Source organism: Coffea arabica, chromosome 2e (assembly GCF_036785885.1).
Source record: "Coffea arabica cultivar ET-39 chromosome 2e, Coffea Arabica ET-39 HiFi, whole genome shotgun sequence".
Lineage (NCBI taxonomy): Eukaryota > Viridiplantae > Streptophyta > Magnoliopsida > Gentianales > Rubiaceae > Coffea > Coffea arabica.
In genome coordinates this window covers 71,759,115-71,784,043 of record NC_092313.1, presented here as the reverse complement: position 1 = coordinate 71,784,043, position 24,929 = coordinate 71,759,115, and the positions used below count along the sequence as shown (strand labels likewise).

The 24,929-nt window shown below is 35.3% G+C and overlaps 2 protein-coding genes, 1 long non-coding RNA gene and 2 other non-coding genes across 5 annotated transcripts; all 5 read left to right on the top strand.

Annotated features, from left to right (window-relative positions):
- The first annotated feature begins 11,009 nt into the window (after nt 1-11,009).
- On the top strand, nt 11,010-14,308 carry LOC113727775 (small COPII coat GTPase SAR1A-like). Its single transcript, XM_027252117.2, has 3 exons — nt 11,010-11,359; nt 11,701-11,832; nt 13,827-14,308. The coding sequence occupies exons 1-3, from the start codon at nt 11,231-11,233 to the stop codon at nt 14,145-14,147; spliced, it is 582 nt and encodes a 193-aa protein (XP_027107918.1). The 5' UTR covers nt 11,010-11,230; the 3' UTR covers nt 14,148-14,308.
- On the top strand, nt 12,779-12,899 carry LOC140037421 (small nucleolar RNA snoR83). The gene has a single exon (XR_011841326.1). It is a non-coding gene; the product is annotated as a small nucleolar RNA snoR83 (small nucleolar RNA).
- A 1,148-nt stretch (nt 14,309-15,456) lies between the features above and the next one.
- On the top strand, nt 15,457-15,529 carry TRNAA-AGC (transfer RNA alanine (anticodon AGC)). The gene has a single exon. It is a non-coding gene; the product is annotated as a tRNA-Ala (tRNA).
- A 409-nt stretch (nt 15,530-15,938) lies between these two features.
- On the top strand, nt 15,939-17,024 carry LOC140037371 (uncharacterized). Its single transcript, XM_072081494.1, has 4 exons — nt 15,939-16,077; nt 16,172-16,236; nt 16,366-16,594; nt 16,729-17,024. Exons 1-4 carry the CDS (start codon nt 15,996-15,998, stop codon nt 16,875-16,877), a joined length of 525 nt encoding a protein of 174 aa, XP_071937595.1. The 5' UTR covers nt 15,939-15,995; the 3' UTR covers nt 16,878-17,024.
- Nucleotides 17,025-20,132: 3,108 nt separating this feature from the next.
- LOC140037056 (uncharacterized) lies at nt 20,133-23,822 on the top strand. Its single transcript, XR_011840953.1, has 2 exons — nt 20,133-20,512; nt 23,585-23,822. It is a non-coding gene; the product is annotated as an uncharacterized lncRNA (long non-coding RNA).
- The last annotated feature ends 1,107 nt before the right edge of the window (nt 23,823-24,929 follow it).

The following is a 24,929-nucleotide window of genomic DNA, read 5'->3' as shown; positions in this document are numbered from 1 at the left end:
TATAATAGGGTACCCGCTGAGATAGGGTCGGGTCAACGGGTACCCGCCCCGCCCCATTTATCATTTAATTTTTTAAAAAATAATTTATACCAATTTAATTTTATATTTTACACATTCATCTAAGATTTAAGAAATATTTTTTTTCTAAAAAAGGTTTCCCACCAAGAAATAAGCATGTGAAGAAAATATAAGATAAAGGAAAAAAATTAAAAGAATTCGAAATCAATAAAAGTTTGAAATAAGTAGCACATTTTTTAATATATATGTTCCACATTAATTAAACTTTTTTCTATAAAATATAAGATCATGGCCTCTACAAATGAATCTTGTAAATAAACTATAGTCTCTCATATTTGTAATATAATTTATTCAATAAAATTACTTATTTAGTTCTTATTATTTTATAGTGTGTGTATAAAAATAAAAATAAAATAAAAAATATATATATGCGGGGCGGATCGGGTACCCGCGGGTTTTTAATTATGTGACCCTAACCCGCCCCGCATCTTAGCGGGTACCCGATCCTCTTTTGACCCGATCAAATAATAAAAATCGGATATCCTAATTTTCGGATCGGATCGGATCGGATATGACGGGTTTTCGGGTTAGCGGATAATTTTGCCCACCCCTAGCCAAGATACACGCTGTCACATTGGGAGAAGCAGCTGAAGACCTGATGTGCATCAACGCCAGTCACCTACAACAAATTGACAATAAGGTACAACATTTATCTAAACTTACATTTCTTACTAATATTTTAAATTCCAACATACTTACTATTTCTATGCCCAGGACATGAATCTGCTACATCAAATCACTCAAGCAATCCAAGGCAAAATACTGCTTTGTCACATCAAATCATCCAATCCAGAAGAAAAAGCAATCAAAGACACCAATCATGTTATAATTACAAGCTACAATGAAGAAGAAGTCACAGCTGCTGAATACGCTTGACAAAAACTAAAAATACTGCCTAGAATCAACCTTCTACATAAGTAGTATAGTTTATGTGTATTTCTATGTTCACTACAGTTGTTAAATTACTCTACTGTAATTTTGATGTGTAACCTCGGCAAGGTAATGCAAAAAAAAAATTGCTTATCTAAATATCTCTTCTGTCAACGCAAAATTAAATAAAAACAACCAATGCAGCACAACAAATTTTCTTTGACCCCTTCTGCACTCCTAACATTTTCCTGCTATCTGCCATACGGCTCCAATACACCTTTCATACTTTGTAACACAAACAAAATACAACTTCCATACTTTGTAACACAACCAATACTAAACCAAATTGTAAGTTTAAATTTTTCGCCATTCTCCTTCCCCAAATAACATCTAATAATAATATCTAACATTATATATAATAATAATAATATCTAATAATAATATATATATCGAATAATAATAATAATAATATATAATAATAATAATAATAATATAATAATAATAATAATATAATAATACAATATAAGTTCGAGTTCGGGGTTCCTGTAGCCGCTTCCCTTGGCGCCACGTGGCAGCTCCAGAGCTCAACTTTAGCTTCTTTCTGTTTGCCCGCCGTTGCTTGTTTCATTGGAGCCTGTTTTGTGAGGTGCAAAGGTTTAGCACTTTTGGTCAAATGCAAGGTACCGTCAAATGCAAGGCACGTTAGAGTGGTTGAATGTATATCATTAGCACGTTAGAGTGGTTGAATGTATTTTGCTTCATCTGTGAACTCATTGCAAGTGGTTGTTCACTTGCTCCGAGTAGTTGTTGCCTGTTAACTTTAAAAGTAGGTTGTTTTCTGTCAAAAAATTAACCATTAGATTGTAGTACTTTGTACTTTTATCATCTATTCACCGTTAGATTTGTATGATTATCTATGAAGTTGTTGACTTACTTTTTTTTATTTATGTGTGGTCTTTTATCCTTAACACTTTTGATGTTTTTGCCAGACAAAGCTTAACTTTGCAAGACCTGCTTCTGTTTCTTTCATCTTATTCGGTTGTCGCTGGTCTCCATTCTGGGGAAACAGAACGAAAAGAGCGTTCGGCCGGTTCTTTACTTATTTCTTGGTGAATATAAATTTATTTCCACTCTGCTTCTATTCTTACGTGCCTCTCTCCTATGTGTGTTTTTGAGATCCAAACTACCAACTTAAAGATAACTTACTACCTCTACGTTCTTTAAAAATATCATTTTCACTAGAAAAAGCAATATAAAAAATAATTTATTTTCGAAATTTCAAACAATTACACAATTGGTGCAACTCAAATTTACAAAAAATAATTAAAAACAAATTTATCTCAACATGTATTCTCTAAATAATATATTTAATAATATTTAGTAAAATGAAAACCCTAACAAATTTAATAAATATATGAATTTGTCATTATCAAAATTTGTAACATACTTTTCCGCCCCTAATTTTGTAGTCTATAAAAAAATTTAACATTACATTTTAAATATTAATATATTATCAACAGGTGAACTTATTATAACATACAATTTATATTTTTTATATCTCTTTTTGTTCATTTGCATGTAAAACCTTATACATATTTCAATTAAACTATTATTATTGTCATTCTGCACATACTTCAATCCAATTCTCTTTCAACAAAGCTATATAGCACACAATATGCACTGCTACTCTTTCATAATTTTCTCACTCTGCATATTATCCACGTGCATTTCTTCAGTTCTGTACTATATATCAGCAACAACTTCCTTCACTTTGAATTACAATCCAATCAATACACCCGATAGCCGTAGTAAGCTTCCTCTTAAATATATTCATCACCTCTCAAGAACACCTTAACCATCTATCTCCATTTCTGTATCATTTTTCTTCAGACTACATAAAAATCTATGGCACTAAACATTGACACGAGCAATTCCTCCAATCACGGGCGCAATCGTTCCAACTTCACCGAAGGATGTTTTTTGTTCAAATGCAACCAAAATAAAAAGGCAATTATCTTTTATTCATATATACATATATATATAATACAACAAAAAGTTTTCCATTACACAGCTTGACCATCTGCACTTTCAATTTTCAGATTCTGGCATCAAGCTTTTACTGCATGCTGAAACTCCATAACAAACACAACATAACAATCATCCAAGGAAATCAGAGCTGGACTATTGAAATTACAGGAGAAAAATTTGGAGTTGGATGGACAGAATTTCAAAAGTTTAATTTGCTTGACAAAGATAATTATATACTGCTTCGTCACATCGGCAACCTAAACTTTGATGTTATCAGTTTACAGAACTTAAAATGCACAGTTACCTTAGTTGGACAGTTCCCCTTTCTAATATTCTGCAATTGCAATATTCTACAAATATTCATGGTGAGTCAAGGTACGATGCTTTTTTCTACCCAATCTGCCTACAAATTCCTTTTCGTTTTTTTACTGCTTTTTTTTCCTCTCAGGTGAAATCAAGCCAATATATATTATGTATTAGCATATATGCTCTTCCATCAAACCAGATATAACTCATGATATTATGAATTCCATAACTTTTTACCAAATTTTCAATGAAAAGAACAGAAATAAATTTGTGAGTATAATTCTTACTATATAAATATTATCACTTCTGCTGAAATAAGAAAATCCAAGAACAATGCTCACACATTACCAGTATTTTTTTTTTCTATTTCAGAAAATACCAAAGTTCGTTACGGTATTCATAAACGAAACAAGAACACCCCTCATCACCCTAAGAGCTGGATATAAAGTTTTTCAAGTCAAGATAGACGGCCGACAATTCACCAACAATTGGCAAACATTTGCTCAGCAACATGATCTCCAGTTGAACGAAAAATTAGTCTTCATACCAGAAACAATTAGCTCCTTTACCGTCCAGATCTACAAGAAAGACGGCACCGAAAAAATTTTTCCATGGTACCACAACTACTATGTACATTCTTATATGTAATAAACAATTTGCAAAATGTATTCAGATATCAGTACAACGTCATTTATAATGTCTTCCTGCTACTTCAGTGATAGATTATATCCCAAATAATTCTACCATACATATAAAACAAAAAACTGTTTAATTTTACATAACATTTGGACTAACTTAACAATACTCCAATAAACAGACCCTCTTTTTTTTATTAAACTTGTTTCTTTTTGCCTGCCGTTACTTGTTTCATTGGACCTGTTCAGTGAGCTGCTAACGTTTAACACTTTTGGTCAAATGCAAGGTACCATAGAGTGGTTGAATGTATATCATTATTTTACCTCATCTGTGAATTCACTGTCAGTGGTTGTTCACTTACTGCAACTAGGTTGCTTTTTGTCAAAAATTTAACCATTAGATTGTAGTGCTTTGTACTTTTATCATCTATTGACCGTTAGATTTGTATGATTATCTATGAAGTTGTTCACTCACTTTTTATGTGTGATCTTTTATCCTGAACAATGTCACTGTTTTTCCCAGACAGAGCTTAACTTTCCAAGACGTGCTTCTGTTTCTTTCATCTTATTCGGTTCTCATTGCTCTTCATTCTCAATTCCAAAATATATTCAAGGTGTCCCCAAAACACCCATCATGCCAATTCCACCAAACACATTTACCTTTTATTCCTGCTACCTGCCTCCATCGCTTCCAATTCTTCTTCAACCCACTGCACTATTTTCTTTCTTACTTTTCAACAGCCACGCATACGCAGACAAACATATAGCAATCCAATATACCACAGAATCAATTCCCTTACTTAAAAAAAATTAAATTCTCCTATTTAATGGTTCAAAATAAATACTACCAATCAATTCATTTAATGCTCCACCAAATACTCAACCGACGCACTTTGTCTGCTTACCTGTTTAAATTAAATACCCATTAAAGCCCTCCACCGACCCCCACTTCTTCAAACATATACAGCCTTCTTCCACCTGAACATTCACTCTCATTTTCCTCTAAAATCTATCACCAGTAAAAAATCCTCAACAGTTAAAACACAGCTAAATTTCCTACTTCGCTTGCACATCAGGTACGCTTCCATCAATTTCCAGTATATTTTGCAGCTGATAACTGAATAATTTACTTTCAACATATTCAATCCTTTCATTGTTTTTATGTCTATAACTCCCAATTGTCTATAGCTTTTTGCTTCTTCCACATATTCAATGTTCAGCAAATATAAAACAGACCTAACTCATAACTAATATGATTCACTGTTTGGTAGATTATTTTGCTTCATTTTACATTCCCTTTAGTTAAACATTTCATTTTTCATTGATTGAATCCATATACAATTTAATAACCAACAGTTTCATAAACTCTCTACAGTTAGATGGACAATGATATCTTTGTTTCTTGGACACTAACCGTCCACATTACACCGCAAAGACAGAAATTATACAAATACTATTTAGTTACGCCCACTGGCCATAAAACGCTTGCTGCTATAGCTTTGCACAAAGATCCCAAACACTATACCTATAAATACAACGAAACATTCATTGAACAACATTCTGCCCTCGTTGAAGACGTTGGCCTTCTTGAGCTTAAAAATGCTATTTCCATTGCTAAGTGGTTGGAACGTGTCCTCATGTTTGTTTCTCCACACCCACCAGGTAATTGTAAATTGTTATCGTTTACTTGCTATCTTACAAAAATCCTATATTTTTGAGTATTTGCTAAATCAATTCCTGTTTTTCCAGATGCTCCTCTTCCTCACTTCATACCTGATATATATGGCCCCCTACCATGCTGTTTCACAATTCGTTTTACAAAAAATAAAACACTGGTACTTCTCTGATAATATAATACTAATTCCTTTTTTCCTTGCACAAAATTCTAACAACCATAACCTAACATATTCTTAACTGAACAGCGATTGCCGCATGACCTTATTCCAATGATACAACACTGCAGACAGCCATTCCTAACCATCAAAGCAAAAAATGCACATTGGCTTATTGCCTTGACAAATTTTCAATTTGCTGAAGGCTGGAATCACTTTGCAGCAGACCATAAACTTACCACAGGTGACATCATTCTATTTAAATATTTAGCAAACATGGAGTTCAACGTAGCCATCTTTAAAAAAAACTGCCAGCAGCAAACATTTCCTTGGACTACACAATTAACCCAAAAACTCCACCCAGATCCATTCTCGCAAATTCATTTTGATAGGACTAACTGTGTTTACCAGCAAGTTATCACCGGCTTATCGGATGACTTCACACAATATTTAACTTTTTCGGCATTTTTCCATCGTCTCACTGATGATGACGTTTTTCGCCTGGTACTTTTTATCTTTATATAATTACTATGATAAATTATTACTCAAACACCCTAACTTATAATATATTTTCACAGAAACTACCATTTAATATCATCGCTCCAAATTGGCAAAATAACCGTCCTTTCCTCATTCATCTCCATCGGCAACAAATTCATGCTCACCTGCAATGCACAGACCTCAATGTTACTCAGCATTGGATTCAATTTCTGGACCAAATTCATGCAAAGCCAAATGAACTCCTGTTCTTCCTGCCAACAGCAATGCTCACCTATCAGGTCATCGTGTGTGCTCAAGACAGCATCGAAAAATATGCTGCAGAAGACACGAGGAGGGTACTTCAATCATATCAATTTGAGACAGCACACCCAATCTGATCCACAAACTGTTTTATCTTCCACTTTGATGCACACGCTTCCAGAAACTGTTTTATCTTTCTTTTGTATCCACCTATATATATTCTACATTTCTATCCACTATGTAAGGCACTACCAACAAACAATATTTTTGGCTACAGTCCGGACAAACTTTTAATTTCCTATGTTTAATTTCCTAAACACACAACAGACTATTTCCACCACGATATCTTTTTGTGGTTCTATTTTGCCTTTTTCTTTTCCTAAACAAAAATTAGAATCGCGAATATTCTTGTAGGAAAATACCTCCTATGGTGTAAGAATGCCCAAGATAGCTGATGAATATATAATGAATAGTCAGAAAACTCCATTTACGGACCTTCACATTTTTGTGCTTCACATTTTTGTGGCATGTGTCAGACCTTGTTGAAGAAAGCGTCTCGTTAAATCCTCTTTTCTCATTATATACATATTTACCCAAAAAAAACAGATGATCAAATCCAACACAAAACACAACACCGCCACTCTACTATTTATCCCTGACCAATTCATGACTGTCTTACTATAAAGCCTGGCACCACCCACAATATCTTGGCTATCACCGACACCACTCTCCATCTCTATCAATCGCTATAATATCTAATTTAAAAATTCCTACTCTTTCCACCTTTTAAGCAGCCTCATTTCACACTCATCATTTCCCAAACTAAACTTCCTTCCCACCACCAGACTGCCATTGTTCCTAAGGTAATTGTCGTTCTCCTCTTCTTTCTTCTTTTCCATTTTCTAATCCTTCTGCATTTTTTCATACCATATATCTAAAATTTTTTGCTTCGGGTTATTCTTCTGTAAATAGAACCTGGTACTAGGTTTTTTTATCACCTTTCTATGCTTTCATATGCACTAACCATTTATAAATTTCCGCTCCTTATTTATAGTTTCAATTTCACATCCACTGCAGTTTTAATTAATGCTCCTCATTCATAGTTTCCATTTTCCCTTCATAAATTTACATCCTCTTACTGCAGTTCTTACCGCGATGGAAAATATTATCATTCCACTTTCAAATATTCATCCAGATCTACTGAATTGGACAGCAATTGTCCAAGTAATTGAAATAACACATATCAAGCGCTTTGGCGGACCTCAAACCCATTATCAACAATATGCATTAGCTGAACCACAGGTTTGGCGGTTTTACTTTACCAAATTATTCTTTTGTTGTTCATTTACCTTTCAACGCCAACTGACAATGCTAAAATACAGGGACTAAGAGTCCATATGCATGTACCTGCACCCTATCTTCAACAATTTGCCAGGCTGCTTTTTCCTTTTAAAAAATACTACATATCTAATGCTATTGTGCGTCCATCACTGGATGATCTCTCTGCTGGTCAATATCCATACTATTGGATTGTTGCACAAAACACCCACATTCAACAGATACAAGAACTACAACGACCTTGTCTTCCAGTTTCTTCCCAACTGCAACCCTTCACCATGTTGGACACGCTTGCTAACACAAATCATTTGATAAGTATACGCATCACCTGCTTTTTATTCATTTGATTTTTTCCGTACAAAATAATACTTACTCTATCAACTTTTTTTAATATATTTTTTTTATATAACTACACTAGATATCATGGGAAAAATCCTCCATGTCCTGCCTGTAAAAGAAACAGATGTTCGAGGAAAAAGATCCATCAGTAGAGATTACCTAATTGCTGATCGCAGGTAACAATCCATTTTTCACTATAACACTTACCTGACCCTTTAAATGATACAATAAAATAACAATTACCATTCTCTTTCTGATCCCTCTACAGTCTCCGGCCATTACTTCTTACTCTATCTGATCAAATTGAAGAATCCCATGGACCTATTATTGCTTCCCACCATGAAGCCTACCCAATAATCATTGCCATTAGGATCAAAGTCACAACAAAAAAATGTAAGCAAACATATTTTTTTTTCTCAGAAATATTTTTACAACTTTACATTTTACACAAAAATTTCTTTCCATCGCACAAGATCTTAGCTTCTCAACTCAAGCATCATCCGTCATCCTCATAAATCCAGACGTTCAGGAAGCAATTGACCTACAAAGCTGGTACCAATTCCAACATTCACAAATGCATTTTCATTACTGATATTACTACTAATGTTTCCACATATGCCTCAGGTTTTATACTAATTCTAACCAATCAACACAACTACCAGCCACCACAAATTATATCGATCCCAATATCCTTCTTCCACCTCCCAATGATAATCAAATCATCAATATTTCTGCTGAAAAACAAATTGTAAGCCTCCATAGACACTTTCATTCAATCCTACTGCCTTTAGATCCAGCTCAACAATATTTATATTTATTCACAATTCCTATCTTTCCTTCATAGGAAGTTGGCACAGCATGGATTAGAGGTTCCGCTGAAATAAACTACACAAATAGTATAATGTACCGTATGGCATGCCCTAATTGTGAAGAACCACATTACTCTGCACATATGACCCGAACATTCTGTCAACATTGTGAACACACTGTTCAGCTCTTACCCAGGTTCTTAACAATCTCATACATTAGTCACAAATCAAACAACTCATTCTCCAAGCAATTTCATCTTTCACTAATTATTATCACTTCTCCTTTCCCAGAGCATATATTTCAATTTCGCTTTCTGATAGAACCGGTTCCCTACATGCAACCGCAATAGACATCGAAGCTGAAAAATTGGTTGGATATTCAACATCCGAACTCTATCATGCAAACCAACAAGTAATTATTTATTCCCTTTATTTACACACAAAATTTTTACCCCTCCTTTCCCATCCTATACATTAACCATATTCATTATTTTTTTACTGTCTTACAGAATGTTAATATTGTCGCCCTCGTTGCACAAAAATTGCACGGAAGAACGCTTATTTGCTGCATTCAACCTTCTCCTCCCACATTCAGGCTGCCTCAACCCACTGCGTTCAAAATTGTAACTTCATACTTCCCGAAAAATCTTCAAGACGCAAATCTATTCTCAGCTTCCATAGCCTAAACATTGAACATAAAAATTAAACTGTCAGAATGTCTCCTTTTCACTTATATGCCTGTAAAATATGCTTCAGTTTTATAATGCATGCTTCTGTCCGCATTCAGCAAATGTCGATATCCACAGTTTATACCAAAATATATTCTACAACTTAACAAACTCATACTATATTCAAAAAAAAAATCTACTATCACTACAACTTCAAATACATAACTTACATACAACTCTATCACAAATGTAACCTAAAAATAACTATCGCAACTTTTATAAATTTTCCACAGTTCTTAACCAATCAGTTAACCTCATTGGGCATTCGCACAGCCCACCCCTACTAGTTATACCACTTATTTAATGTTATATATGTGAAATAAAATTATAGTTGAAGAATGTGTTTATAATACAAATAAATAGATTTGCACAAATAATAAACTACCTAGACAAATTTGTACCTAGAAGCAAATACATATTTGAGATAATTTTTTCAGAAAAATACTATAATACAATTTTAATATAATATATGTGAGATAAAAAATAGTTGAAAAATGTATTGATTATGCAAGCAAATAATTTTTGCTAATAAACGATTAATCAAACAATTCCATAGTAACACTTTTTTAATGCAATACAAGTAAGATAAAAAAATGTATTTATAGTGCAAACAAATATATTTGTACAAATAATAAACTATCCAAACAAATTTATAGCCAAAAGAAGTACAATAAACTAGTACCAAGGGTAGGAAATTGAATAAGAACAATAAAAAGAAAAAGGCACCAACAACCACCATGATGCTATCTTTCTCTTGTTCCTTTTTGATTTCTCACAAATATATGAGATAAGCAATCCTAGATTCACCTTTGACTTAAAAAGCAACAAAAAAAAAAGAAGAAATCAAGTACCCAAAGTCTTTTTTGCAATTCTTCAAGATAGTATTTGATAAGTTGCCTCTAGCAAAATTATTTTTGTTATAAAATTTTTAAAATTAGTATTAATTCAGTCTCAGCTTTAGCTAATTTGTGACTAGACTTAGGCCTCATCGACAACAAAAATTGATTTAAAATTTTATAATTAAAAAATTATTAAAGCACAAAATGAGAGATTCATCAAATAACTTTAAGATTTTATTTCTTATATATATTAATATATATATATTTTTGTTTTAGATATTATTGCCTCATGGTGCATGCACTATATATAAAAATTTAAAAAAGGAATCATGTACAATAGCATGTTGATTCCGATACCCAACAGGCAACGGTTTGATACCAGAGTTCAGCATCTTCTGTCCGCTAGTGCACGGTAATAACTCTAGGGTTCCCTCTATAAATAACCACTTACCCGTCCACACCAACCCACCTTTTTCTCTTTCTTTCTCTCTCTAAATCAGCGCACAGTAAATTTAGCCCAATTTTTTCCCACCCTCTAAATTCGCCTTTCTTTGATTCTCTCTTGTCTTGTCGTCCATCGATCCGACTGGTGAGGTTTATTTTTGTAGGGATCGGAGGTGGATTAGGGAAATTGGGGGTGATTAATTGAGGAATTTTGAGGTGAATTATAATTACAAGGATTCGAAGATGTTTTTGTTGGATTGGTTCTACGGAATATTGGCCTCGCTAGGACTGTGGCAAAAGGAAGCTAAGATCTTGTTTCTGGGCCTCGATAATGCCGGCAAAACCACCTTGCTTCATATGTTGAAAGATGAGGTATAACTTTTCCATTCTTTTTCCTTATGCGTACAATATTTGTGGTTTGTTAACTTATATTTGTTGAGATGAATAAAGGAATTTATCTTTTGTTTACGGGGTTCCTTTGATTCATTGATTTGTTGAGCTGATTTTGTGGGTTTGGTAAAATTGTTGTTGTAATTTAGAGAAATATAGTTGGGAGTGGTGGTAATAGGTTTCCTAAGGTGTTTCACTCGATTAATGCTTATCTTTTTTGGTTCTTGGATTTCGTTGCACGTGGAGAAGGGAATTGTTGAAAGTACTAATTTGATGTAAAGGGGTTTTGGATATTGAATGAATTATTTGCATTTTGTGGGCAGAGATTGGTTCAACATCAGCCAACGCAGTACCCGACGTCTGAGGAGCTGAGTATTGGCCAAATTAAGTTTAAGGCTTTTGACTTGGGAGGCCATCAGATCGCTCGCAGAGTCTGGAAAGATTATTATGCCAAGGTATAATTTCTTTTTTCCTCCTTTGTTTACTGGTTTTGGCTGCGATATTAGGTGCAAGATTGAAGCGCAAATCCCATGTATTGGGTTATTGTTTTTTATCTTTGTTAGGTTTTCTATTTTCTTGATCAAATTTGGGGATTATTTCACAAACCTTCCTTGAGGTTTCTGACCATTTCAGTTGGCTTCGTTGTGGTTTCAAATATAACATTAATTTTAATTTTCATGTACAAAGTCAGTCCATGTATCTAAAAAATGATATAAAAGTATAATAAGCATTTCCATTCCCGAGCTTCCCTTGCATATTAGCATAATAGATTATACATGGACCAGAAAATGGTGTGAAAAACACTGCTAAATTTTTCACACCCTCTAAATTCGCCTTCCGTTAGATGCATATTAGCCCAATTTTTATCCCCTTCTGTGTGTTTCCCTTAAGTTCCACTCTAGCATTCACTGATAAGTATTTTTTCTTGGGGCAAAGTACTATTTTCTTCAGCATGGGATGCTCTATTTGTGGAGCGAATTTCTTTTGTCGTGTTTCTTTGGCTTCTTTTCCCCCCTTGTTTTTTTCCTTGTCCATCCTTTTAATTTTCGAAGAACCAGGTTTTATAATGTGTCTTTTGCTGGTTGAAGTCTCAATAAAAAACTTGCCTTAATATGCTTCAGATAGTAGTGAACCTTGTTATATGCTTAGCAATGTCTATATACCTACTTCAACAATTTTTATCAGTTTATTCTGAATATTTCAAGGTTGTACTATTTTTTTCCAGGTTTACATGAAAGTTCCTTTTTCCCCCCATGGCTGTGCTTTAGTCTAATATACGAGGTGTAGGGGACCTAAGAGAAGAATTATTAGTTTGGCATCTAACAGAATGAATGGGAACCATCTATATAGAGGATAAATGAGCTTTCTCTCATTTGCCAAGATGTTTAAGTGCCTTCATTAATCCCAAATGAACGTTTTCTATGTTTATTTGATTCATGGGAGGCCAATATCGATGTGGAAGTTCGCTGATAATACCTTTTATATTCCAGAAGGTGTTTCAATAGTACCTTGCCCGACAAATATTAACTTCGCTGTGAAAATGTTGTTTCTATCTTTTTTATGGGTTTATTTTGTTACCTTTAGAAATTATACCTTAGATTATTAATTATCAGTTCCTAAAGTACTCTTTGTTCCTTTATTTGGCTCTATATGTGGAAAATGAATGCAACAAAGAGTATCACATAGCTTTTTTGAGGGATCTATGATGTTTTATGAAACTTCTCGTGTCTGATGAGGATATAGGTTTATTTTTAATGAAGTTAGAAAATAAACAATCTTGCTAATTCAGATGGAAGAAATGGTCTTCTTGATGGCATGCAATACATGAACTTTTTCAGCATATTTGACTTTTAACTTTTATGATCTGGAGTGTATGTTTTAAGCTGTTGAGTGCACTTACAGAAAGTTTTGAAGTTGTCAGGTTCTACTAGCTTGAAGGTTAAAGCAGGTTCTTAGATGCCATATTGTGTTTGCACCTGATTTTGTGGCTTGGACTGCTGACATTTTTCAAGTGTGTAGCACAAAATCTTTTAGGACGCTGTGCAAAATTTAGCATTTCATGATTTGTTTTCTTTTCTAATGTTCTTCTCCTTTGATATTCTGGCTTAGGATATGTCTTCATTTTTTAAGCTTTTATGGTGTTGCTAGATCATATTTTGCATGACATGTCAAGCATTCCTTTTTCTGGTGGTGATATACTAGTTTCTGTAGCTAGCTTATGTTCATGCACATGTTCTTTTGATAAAAGAGGCAAAGAAAATCTATTGAGTTGTGGATAGGATTGGATTATATCTTGCTTTTGTTTCTCAGGACCTGGCTGATTTGAAGAAGTTGGTTTTTCTATCCCATTTCTGTAGCAGTTTATCTTTGTTATATTCTTGCTTAGGAATACTTTTCAAATTGTAATTGGTCAATACCATGTGTATAACATGCAAATTTGGGTGTGAAGGTGGATGCAGTTGTTTATCTCGTGGATGCTTATGACAAAGAAAGGTTTGCAGAATCAAAGAAAGAGCTGGATGCTCTTCTCTCTGATGAGTCCTTGGCAAATGTCCCTTTCCTTATTCTGGGGAACAAGATAGACATTCCTTATGCAGCTTCTGAGGACGAGCTGCGTTACCACATGGGCCTGACAGGCATCACTACTGGAAAGGGCAAGGTAAACTTGGCAGACTCAAATGTCCGTCCCCTTGAGGTCTTCATGTGCAGCATTGTGCGCAAAATGGGTTATGGAGAAGGCTTCAAATGGATGTCTCAATATATAAAGTAGTGGGCTTTAGTGGGGGTGAGAAAGAGAGCTGTTTTTTCTTTTAAAATGTAACTCCTGCCAAAATGGAGTAGAACATGTGTGTCTGGAAGTACTACTGGATATTCTCAGTTTTTGGTGAAATGACATACAGACGTAACTACGTCATTTAGTATTACTATCAATGATTGATGCTTGTCTATCAGAGAAGAATGCTGCAATGTTTTTGCCTCTTGTATTTGTTATTGTTCTCGAGGATTTTGTTAGCTTTGCCAAAAAACGGTGGAGGATTCCTGCTTTTTCAGCTGCAAAGTCAACTGTCTGTGTCTACATATTTTCAGCTTGTCTGGTAATATCTGGTCAACTGTATATGTTCCAACCAATGCGCGGATGAAACACGGCTGGGTGATGTATATCAGAAATGCTGAGAATTGCTTACCGACAGTGTATCATTTTTGTCATCTGGATGGAGCATGCTTACAGGAGTCAAGTGCCCTCCTGCTGTGATTTGAGAAGAGCACTCTACAGCCCTCCCTCCAGGACCACTTGTGAAGCATGGCTGCACTGGATTTCATTTTTGCCAAGTCATAGTGAAATGAAGTGGCGGGATTCCCGTTAATATTAATGTGAAGAGACACGAATTAATCAATCACCAAATGTATCAATCTTTTCCTGCTTCAGTGACACTTTTTAGGTGTTCAAGATGAATGATTGAAGAGCCCATGATATCAACTTTTTCCTGTTTAAGCGACACTTAGATGAATGATTGAGGGCTCAAGATATCAACTTTTTCCTGTTTAAGCGACACTTGACTCTTAATTGTTGGAGGTTTTGGGTCAAGGATAATTATTTCCATTTCATGGTGTTTGATATTGGTACGTGGCATTAGTTTTTCTTGGGACGTCCTTGTTTCCTATGATAATAGTGGTCTGATTTCTGGTTTTACAACACAGCCTATCTCGTCCAAACTCGACGTCAATGCTAAGGGAGCTAACGCTTCTTGATGGAAGTAGGAGAGAAAACAAAGCCTCCGTTTCGCAAGTGAATTTTTTAGCTGTTTATCTAAAATTTTATTGTAATTTACTGTAGAAGTATATAGAAAAATTTTTGAAGTGTGTAAATTTTTGAATATTTTGAAGTGTTTAGTTTAAAATTTTTGAAAAGTTTTTTAAAGTTACTGTAATTAAGGTTGTTAAACAACTTGTAGCAGATAAATTTGGCAAAAAATGTGCTTGACAAACAAGGCCAAATTCCAATTTTATTTGGTCGAAGTCTTCTGAGAAGCAAAGTTAATTGCAAATATGAATTTTATAGATGCCCCACTAACATCAATGGGGATGTAGCTCAGATGGTAGAGCGCTCGCTTAGCATGCGAGAGGTACGGGGATCGATACCCCGCATCTCCATCCTTTTTTATTTCTTAATCAATCTGTATGTGTTTCCTCCTCCTGCTGTGACACACACACAAGAAAAGATGTCAGAACTAATTCGTCACATAAGAATCTGCTGTTGATACCGCTCAAATCAAACCTTATTCTTACCGTCACTTCTGTCAAATTAGAGATTAAAATGTGGTTTTTCCTGCCTCCAAGCCATAGAAATTTAAGAACAAGTAAGAGTTGGTGGCTGCTTACGCACCAAACTTAGTGTATTCTTTTCAAATCCTTAATTTGGTCTTACCTGTATTCACTAAAAAAGAGTTGATTGATATCCTTTCTCTTCTTCTACAAGCGATGGTATGTTCACCTTGACCTATCAGATCAGCGCCCTTTATATAATTCAAGAAGATAATCATTATCAAACTGCGCAGTATTTCCTTTGCTGATACCATTCACTACCTCTGCAAATCCTCTTATCTTTTTCATCACTCCTATGGTAGCCTTAAGTTTCTTGAGGAAACAATGCTTCATACTTGCTCTCCTTGCAGTTGCTGCTATCTTTTGTTGCCACTTAGGTAGGTAACTGTTTTAACTCGGAAAAATTGAGAAAAAATTGTTGTACTATATTACACTTGTGCATGATGAAAATTTTGATGGACCAATCAACAGGATATGCACAGATAAATCCCATGCAAGTTGCTGGCAACGCGCTGCTGTGCTTCGACAACAAACTTGTAGGTGCCTCAGCATAATCATGAACTAGAAGATGTCTAGAACAGGCACTTTCGAGTTCTTCTTCTTCTTTGTTATTATTTGGTTCTAACTGTGTCCTAAATCTTGTTCTGGATCTGAAAACAAAAAAGATATACAGGGGATGTTATAAAGACTATCAGCTAGACCAAAGCGGGGGTCTTTACGTTCCTTGTGAAGCAACAAATAAATATTGCAATGGACCTTGCTTATCTGAGACTAAATCTCTGCTTAAATGCATTGATAGGATGGCCTCCAACTTCCTGTTTTTGAACGGGGCCACGACTCAGTTTATCAGAAATGCACTTGATACTGGATGTAGTAGATACAGTAATCAAAGAGGTAGATCGTTAATTATGAAGCAAAATCATCTGTACTTGAATTGCGTTTGATATCTTCTCTTTGAGCGAGGTAATGAAATTGTTGACCTTTGCATCCCATTTCTGTTCTCTGTCTCTTCTTTTTTTTTTTCGCAGAGACGTTTATTGTTGGAGATGATTTGAATAGACTACATGAATCCTGCGGTTTGAATTTCTATAGCAGTGCTCCACCAATCGGGTTTCAACATTATGCTATGTCTTTCATATTAGGAGGGTGTTGCCTGTTACTTTTCCAACATGTTTAAGTCTCAATAAAACAGCAGGGAGGGGAAGTACAGAGCTGGAAAATGTATTCTAGATTTGTGGACTACAAAGTTATATCAGCTGCATGCACTGGTTTCATCTTTCATGCATTTATCTGCAATCTTTCTATTACTACGTCTATTTTTACATGAGTAGCTTTCTGTGAGAAAATCAACCTTCAAACAGCTTTTCTTCATGTAAAGATCCAGATACTCTTATTCATTTCCATAATCTCATCGGTGGAATAAATATTAAGGTTTGATCATCGAATTTCCGGCCGGCCGAGCGTTGACACTAAGCAAACCATCTTACTCGTTTAACTTTGTAAAATATAGGAAAAAAGACAATGAACTTTACTTTGGCAATTTGGTCAAGCTACATATGCCAAACTACAACTCAGCTGGAATTCCTACCTTAGCTGGTGGTATATCATGCATCCCAGCAGTTGTTGACAGATTTGGCACCAAGAAAGCATGAAGTAGCCAGAGTTAGGAGCTGGAATTTCTACTTTGTGCTGGGCTCTACGTAGCTTCTCAGCAACCCTTGAGTACTGTTGGCCCTGCCATGGCCTCAGTCCTGAGTCCTGACAAAAAATGCTTTGCTTACAATTAAGAGTTCTGGAGTTCAGAAAACTTGTTATCTATAAGAGGCATTCAAATAAAGTATCATTTCTGTGGAGGTATTGATTTATTTTTCAGAATGTGAGAATCTTAATGGGAAAATGATCACACTGCTCTGTAAGTGTTCTCATGAACCTTACCGTATAACAGAAAAAATATGTCACTTTACCTCATGCTGAGAGCCAATACTTTGATCCAATAATACAAGGGGTGATGATCTGAACAGTTTCAAGTCCTTGCAGAATTATTTCCATTAAATTTCATCTAAGGTTTTGAAAGGACTAATATCTTTCTGGACCAGAACTGGCATAGAAGAGGCATCATCTATTATTTTTCTTCACCAATTTTTCTCAAAAGGACAACGGAAATTTGCCTGTTAAACATGCGGCCTTTCATGGTTCTTGAAATTTGAGAGCCATGTTCCAAAACAAGAAATCTGTACGGCCATCCTGTTTAGAAAGCCGGAATTACTCAGAAACTGGGACATCCATAGTGCATAAGGAAGTGAAAACTTCCCTTATGCAGAATAAAGATAGAAGAGCATAATTGTTTCTCTTATGGGCAATAAAATGCTGAAAGAAAACACCAACAGAGTCAGCAGGACGCTACCGGGAATCATGCATTCTCAAAGACGAAAGCACATAACAATCTGTTTACGGAGTACCTTTGAAGTTATGATGTCGTTTTTGGGGAACTACCTAATCTCAAAAATCTCCAGGGACCGAAAGATTTGGGACATTAAGAGAGCAATATAGCTTGTGAAACTCTATATCCCATAGCCAAGAAGAGGCAGGTTGAGTTCATCAGTTTTCATTGGATAATTGGAAGTTATACGTACATATGGTATTAATCATTACCCACGATGCATATCATTACTGTGGCATGTTACTTCCTTCTGACAAAAAAAAAAAATTCCTCAAGAAGAAGACTTGGATAGAAGGATCAAGAGACAATGTTGGAATATTTTATCCAGTCTAGAAGGTTTACCTTCCTTTCAAACGTTTGGGGACAAGTGCGGAAGTTGGTGGCTAATATTACCAAACTCCCTTATTCATATTCCATATGTCTCCATATGTGCTTTTCCTTACAGGTAAGTTGTGTAAAATATCGACTACATATATCTCTTCTTCCATAGAATTTTTCCAAGTGGCATAATTGATTGACAGGAAATCAAAGCATAGAGTAACATCATCTATATTTCCTCCAACCATCCTTTAAATTCCAAAAATAGCATGAAAGTTTGTCCATTTTCCTTATTCTAGCATCCTAACAATGGTCTATTTAATTACATCCTTGATAGTCTCAATCTTTTCAGTGAGATGGAGATGCTTCATGCTTTCACTATTTATGGCTATTTCCTGCTGCAACTTAGGTAATAGTGTTTCCTGAACAACTGCAACTGATTTATCTTTTCTTCGGTTCTCATGTTAGCTGATTTCCCATCAGTGGGCATCTGCCTATGTACAATAATCCTGAACATTTTTGTTTATACAAACAATCAACAGGGCATACACAGGATGCAAATCAAGACAATAACCCAACCTTTTTGTGCTTCAACAACAAAGTAGTGAGTAACATGTTAATAAAGCATATCTACAAGACCTCCCTGGCTTCCTTTGCCCCCCCCCCCCCTCCTTTCTTTTATGTTTTGGTGTGTCTTTTTTCTCTCTCTAAAGATCAATTGTTATCTGCTGATTAAAGGGGTGAAGGGCTCCCTCTAACTACCTTTTGTTTTCCTTCTGGAATATGACTGAAACAGACTTATATTGGCTGTGATCAAGCAGATAGATTAAACCATAGTGGTGTCATATACATCCCAAGCAACAGTACAGAGAAATTCTGCAAAGGACCTTGCTTTTTGGAGACCAAGCTGCTACTGAAGTGCATTGACAAGTTGGCTCCTAACTATCTATTCGACAATAAAGCCACAACTCAAGACATAAGCAATGCACTTGATTCTGGATGCAGCTGTTGTGAGAACCCCAAAAATGGATATAAGCAAGTGCATATTTCATTTGCATTTCTTTTAATTCTTTAATAAATTTTAGCATTACTTTCACTTGTTTGCAGATAAGTACGTAAAAACAATTTTATGAGAAAATAATATAATTTTACTAAACTATGAATTTTTTTTATGCTTCGATAGATTAAATTAATACTTTTAAAATTAAATTAATCTAAAACGTTAGAATATTTAGATTCCTTCATGCTAAATTAATGATACTCGAGCCGATTAATCTTATTACCTTAAAATAAATTACTTGAAATTTAATGATTAATTCTAATTAGTTGCTAGCGTTATATGTTAAAAGGAAATTTTTCACGATAAGACGAAATCAATGAATTTTAGATAAATATAATACAAGTATGCGAAACATACTTAAAGCATGAAGTTACGATAATTAAAGTCTTGCATGACTAGTGTATAATTAGGCGTTCAAATCACACTTGGGAATAATTTTTGGAATTAAATTAGAATTGAGAATTTAAGTAGAGGTTAGGAATAAAAATGAAAAGACTAAAATGCCCCCATACAACCCCAACATTTCCATGCAAAACCAAACAATCCCTCTGACAGCATCCTAACTCCTAAGCACCGCACCATCCGGCCAATAGAAATTTTTTTACCATCTCAACACTCAACCTCCCTTCTCAAAACAGCGGCACCATCCCTTTTCCTCTTCATTACTATATTACAAACCACCACTGCACTCCTACTCTGCCTTGTTACCATCGACGAAGGGAGGGAGTGAGAGAGAGCCGCACTCTACAAACCGAGAGAGGGGAATCCGCGAGCTGCAAAACAAATTTTCTGGTTCTGACCGTGAGTTGAAGGAAGAAAGGGAGAGGTCGTGCGTGAGTCTCCTCCGTTTTCTTTTCAACCTCCACCAGCTGCAACCATCTTCACCGCAACACCATTCCAGCTGCAAACCAAAAACCAGGATCAAATAGTGTGCGCGAGCTGAGAGAGCAAAACTTCATAGCTTTCTTGTGCGTGAGCTGAGTTCCTAGCTGAGGTAAATTCGAGTCTTAAAATAGCTATTTGCTGGTAGATGAAGCTGTATCAGAGCTTGCATGTGTTGTTTGTGCAGTCGGATGATGAAATCAAAGTTGTGGAAAAATCTGTTTTGGAAGTAAAAGTTTCTGCCGAGAGTCTGACTGGTTTAATGCCGCTTCATTTGGTTTAATTTTGCTGTTTTGAGCCTCTAACCATGATTAACTAGTAAATTTCAAGATGATTAAGCTCTGCATGTAGCTAATTAACGGGTTTAACTCAGAAAAATAAAGATGAACAAGAAAACCTGCTGCATGCAAGATCATCCGAGAATAGTTGGAGGAATTTCTGGATTTGTGGGTGTTTATAACTGCTGACCGAACCTGTTTTGAACTGGATATGATAAGTAAATTCTTTAGGTGGCTTTGCATGTTGATTTGTGCGTATTGGATGATTAAATTAGAAGCATAAGAAACCTTGATTTGGAAAGAAATGGACTGCCGAGTAGCTGAAATGAAAAGGCAGCACTAATCTGTTTATTTGGTAACAATTTGAACTGGTGAATGTGATTACCTCACTAATAATAAGGTAATTAAGTCTGGCATGAGGCTAAGTAGCTCGGCTAACCAAGAAAATAAAATGAAAACAGAAAATTTCTTCATGCATGCTCATCCGTGACTAGCTGGACAAATTTCTGGATTTTTGGGATGTTTGTAGTTGTTACTCGAATTCGATTTTGAACCAGAAATGTTAATTAGCTAGCCAAAGGTTCACATGACGAATTTGAGAATCTAAAACCATGTTTTAACCGAGGAAAAGTTGGATTTATAAACACCTAAGTGCTGGAAAAATTCTTGATAGCCGAGAGGCTTGAGCAGAAATTTCAGTTTGTTTTCTTTTTGGAACTTTAACCTGTTTCCGGATTTTCCTTAGGGTGTCATGGTTTTGAAATGCATCAGAAATATGTGTTTTAAGCTGCATAAGTTGTTTAACTATGAATCATTTGATATGATGGAAGTTTGAACTAAGAATGTGGAAGTATAGACCTGGAAAATTTCCCAAATGAATTGATAGAAGTAGTAAAGGAATTTTCCAGATTTCTTGTGGCGAATTTTAGTTCTAAAAATGCTGTTTTGAGCTGTAAAATATCTTATGTTCATTGATTTCACTTGAAGCTATATTAAGAGAGTCTTACTTGTATAGTTTGGAGTGACAACTTGATTTTACTATGACTGTAATATTGTGATAAAGTGATCGGTATTGGAATGGAAAATTTTGGAAAATAACTTTGGTGAAATGTTTAATCTGCATTCGATTATGTGTAATGAGATTTTGTTGAGGTCTTGGATGAAAATATTGTCACCAATCCTGCCTTACGTCCATATACTGGTTAGTGATTTTAAACGCTTGAAAGGCTAGCTTTAATTGCTGTGAGAAATAATTGTTGGATGCTAAGGGCTAATGATTGACGAAGCCCTCGGCCATTTGAATGATTTTATACAAGTGATAAAGCGTGATGAAATCAATTGCTAGAATTACTTGAAGTCTTTATATTTATTTTGCTTCAATTGTGAGGTGATATGAAATTGCCAAAACCAAGAGCTAATGATTGACGAAGCCTTGGTCATTTATTTTATTCTTGATCAGAAATGAATCTATTGAAACCTAGGGCTAATGATTGACGAAGCCCTAGTGACTTGCTATTGAAATGTGATTTTGATGTGTTGGCAAACCTGAGTTACAATGTGATTTCGAAGTGGAATCGAAATTGTGAAATTCATTTCGACCCTGTGAATTCGAGAATGTTTCAGGGGAATTACTTAAACATAGCTTGTGCTTGGCATTAAACGATAAAACTTAGTATTGTACTTTTAAGTAGAAACTCTTGCGTAAGGATTTTCTAAACTTTGCCGACTCGACGATTCCTTCTTAAGCTTAAATTAGCTTTAGTACCTTTCTTAGAAAATGATTTCATTTGTTTTAAAATCCTAGGTACTAGCTTACTTTTCTTTTCATTCCATAAAAGCTGCCCCTGACTAGTTGTTTTGAGAAACTCGTTAAAAACGTGAGATTTCAATAGTTTTAAACAAAAGGCGTAGAAGACTTGTTCGGTAAGCAAACTTATTCAAGTAAAGCAGCTCTAGCTACATCTTTAGAAAGAAAAGTAATATAAGGAAACTATACGGAATATTTTATTACTTTTACCAGTTTTAATCCTTAGTGGATTGTCGACTTATTTCAAGAAAATAATACTAGTTACCCTTCTATAAGGAAAAATATCTCAAGGAAAACTATAAGAAACATTTTCTCTACTTTTGTCAAGTCTCAACCTAAGTAGATTTTTGAAATTACTTTGAGGAAGTAAACTAGTAATATATTAGATAATCCTCTATACGAATAAGCTTAAAAATTGAATAGAGAACTTATAGTTTCAAAATTTGGTTTTTAGGATATTGCGAGGACGCGGAATTCGATTCCCAACTTGACATCTGAACTTCACTCTTTGTGAGTGTCCCTGCTTGTTCTATTCCTACGTGATTAAAGTGCTTTCTTGAATTAAAATGTGATGATTTGGAAAAGTGGTTTTCTGATCCATCGAAGTGGGCAGTGTGTACTTTATCGCACTAGCTCTTTCGAGTGGTGGCTTGCTTGAAATATTTTCGTGAATATTCTGCTTGCACTATCCACATGCTGGACGCCACGTCGCTGGGTGAATCCCTCGACTAGTCTATAATAACAACATGCTGGACGCCACGTCGCTGGGTGAATCTCTCAACTAGTCTATAATAACCTCATGCTGGACGCAACGTCGTTGGGTGAATCCCTCGACTAGTCTATAATAAAAAAATAACAATAATGAATCTACATGGACTTTAGATGGTGAAAGTTGATGGAGGGTCAACTGCGGGTAGTTTTGATCAAGCGCAAGGAAAATGGCTCCTGAGAGCCCATGTATCCTACACGTGCTGTTACACGCTTTCCTACTTGCTGAATTTAAGTTGAAATTACTATTTGCTAAGTAATTGATTTGATTGCATGTTTCGGGCACCACTGAGCTTTAGCTCACCACACGATATTTGTTTTTCCTTAACAGGTCTTGGAAATCGAGAGACTTGAAGCTCATCTGTTCATTTGTGTAAATTTTATTTCGGATTGTTCTTGTGTCTTTGTTTGGGTTGTCACTTGAAGCTGGAAAAGTGCAAATTCTATGTTTTGACTTGTACGGAAGTGTTCTATACTTTATGATTTCACTTCTTGGTTTGTAATGTATAAAGGTATCTATGCGTTAAAGTAGTTTGAGTTGTATCTTAAGAGTGAAGGTTCGGATGTTATTGGCCCTGTTATCTCTGAAGTTAATGTGTGTTAACATTCCAGCCATTTAAAGTTGGGCATGTCCGATGGCGAATTGTATTTTAGTTTAGGCTATACCGGATTATTTGATCGGTTTGCTTGCGTGAGTCCTGGCGAGAGCTGGGCAGACGGCCCGCCAACCCTTTGGTTCGCCTTAGGGGGAAGTGGGGTCGCCACAGCTGTACTGATCAAAGAGGTAGGTACACTGATAGGAGTTAATCTACTAAAGTAGCACAGCATTTCGCTCCAGTTAGCAAATGTAATCAATCAATCATGTCCATTATAATTAAATGATGTTTTGGAGTAATATCCAGTGACATAAAGATCTGTAGAGGGTTGCAAGTTTATGACATCTTCCCTTTTTTATCATTCGTAGTTATCTTTGATGTGGCAGCTTGCGTACATTTTTTTTTTTTTTTCTGACATTTTCTTACGAAAGCAAAAATTTTTGGCAAATTTTTGGCAGCTTGCGTACATGGTGGTATCAGTTATTCAAGCAGAAGTCACTTTACCTTCAGATACCATGCCTTACCCGTCACAGCACTTTGGTTTTTTTGGCTTCTGCATCATCATTAAAAATGTCCAATATGTGGAGTAGCATGTATGCTCTTCTTAAAAGTTACACTTCTATACGTGTAAAACGCTATCACATCAAGAAAATGCACCATATTTAGCGCAAACTTCCTTTTATTAATCTTAAGGCAACAGCATCAGCTGCAACCAACCCGGAGTTGATTATGCATACTGACTCGTGTTTCAACTTCTCAGTCAATATACCAAGCAACGTCAAGCTTCAAATCAGATCCAAATTTTAGACAACATCATTGTCACAGCCCTACCGAATAAAATCACCCTTAAACTTCTAGGATTTTTTTCAAAGAGACAGAGAGCGCAGTAGAGAATAAGAACTCGCATAATATAGATTGATAAAATCGGATTTTACATAGAGGGAACCTGCACCAGCATTCTTATTACGCAGAACTACTACTACTAAAGATCCACGAGGATATTAATCACTTCATCATTTTATATCTGACTACCATATGGCACAGGCCCCATAATAATATGCAGTTACTTAATCACGTGAA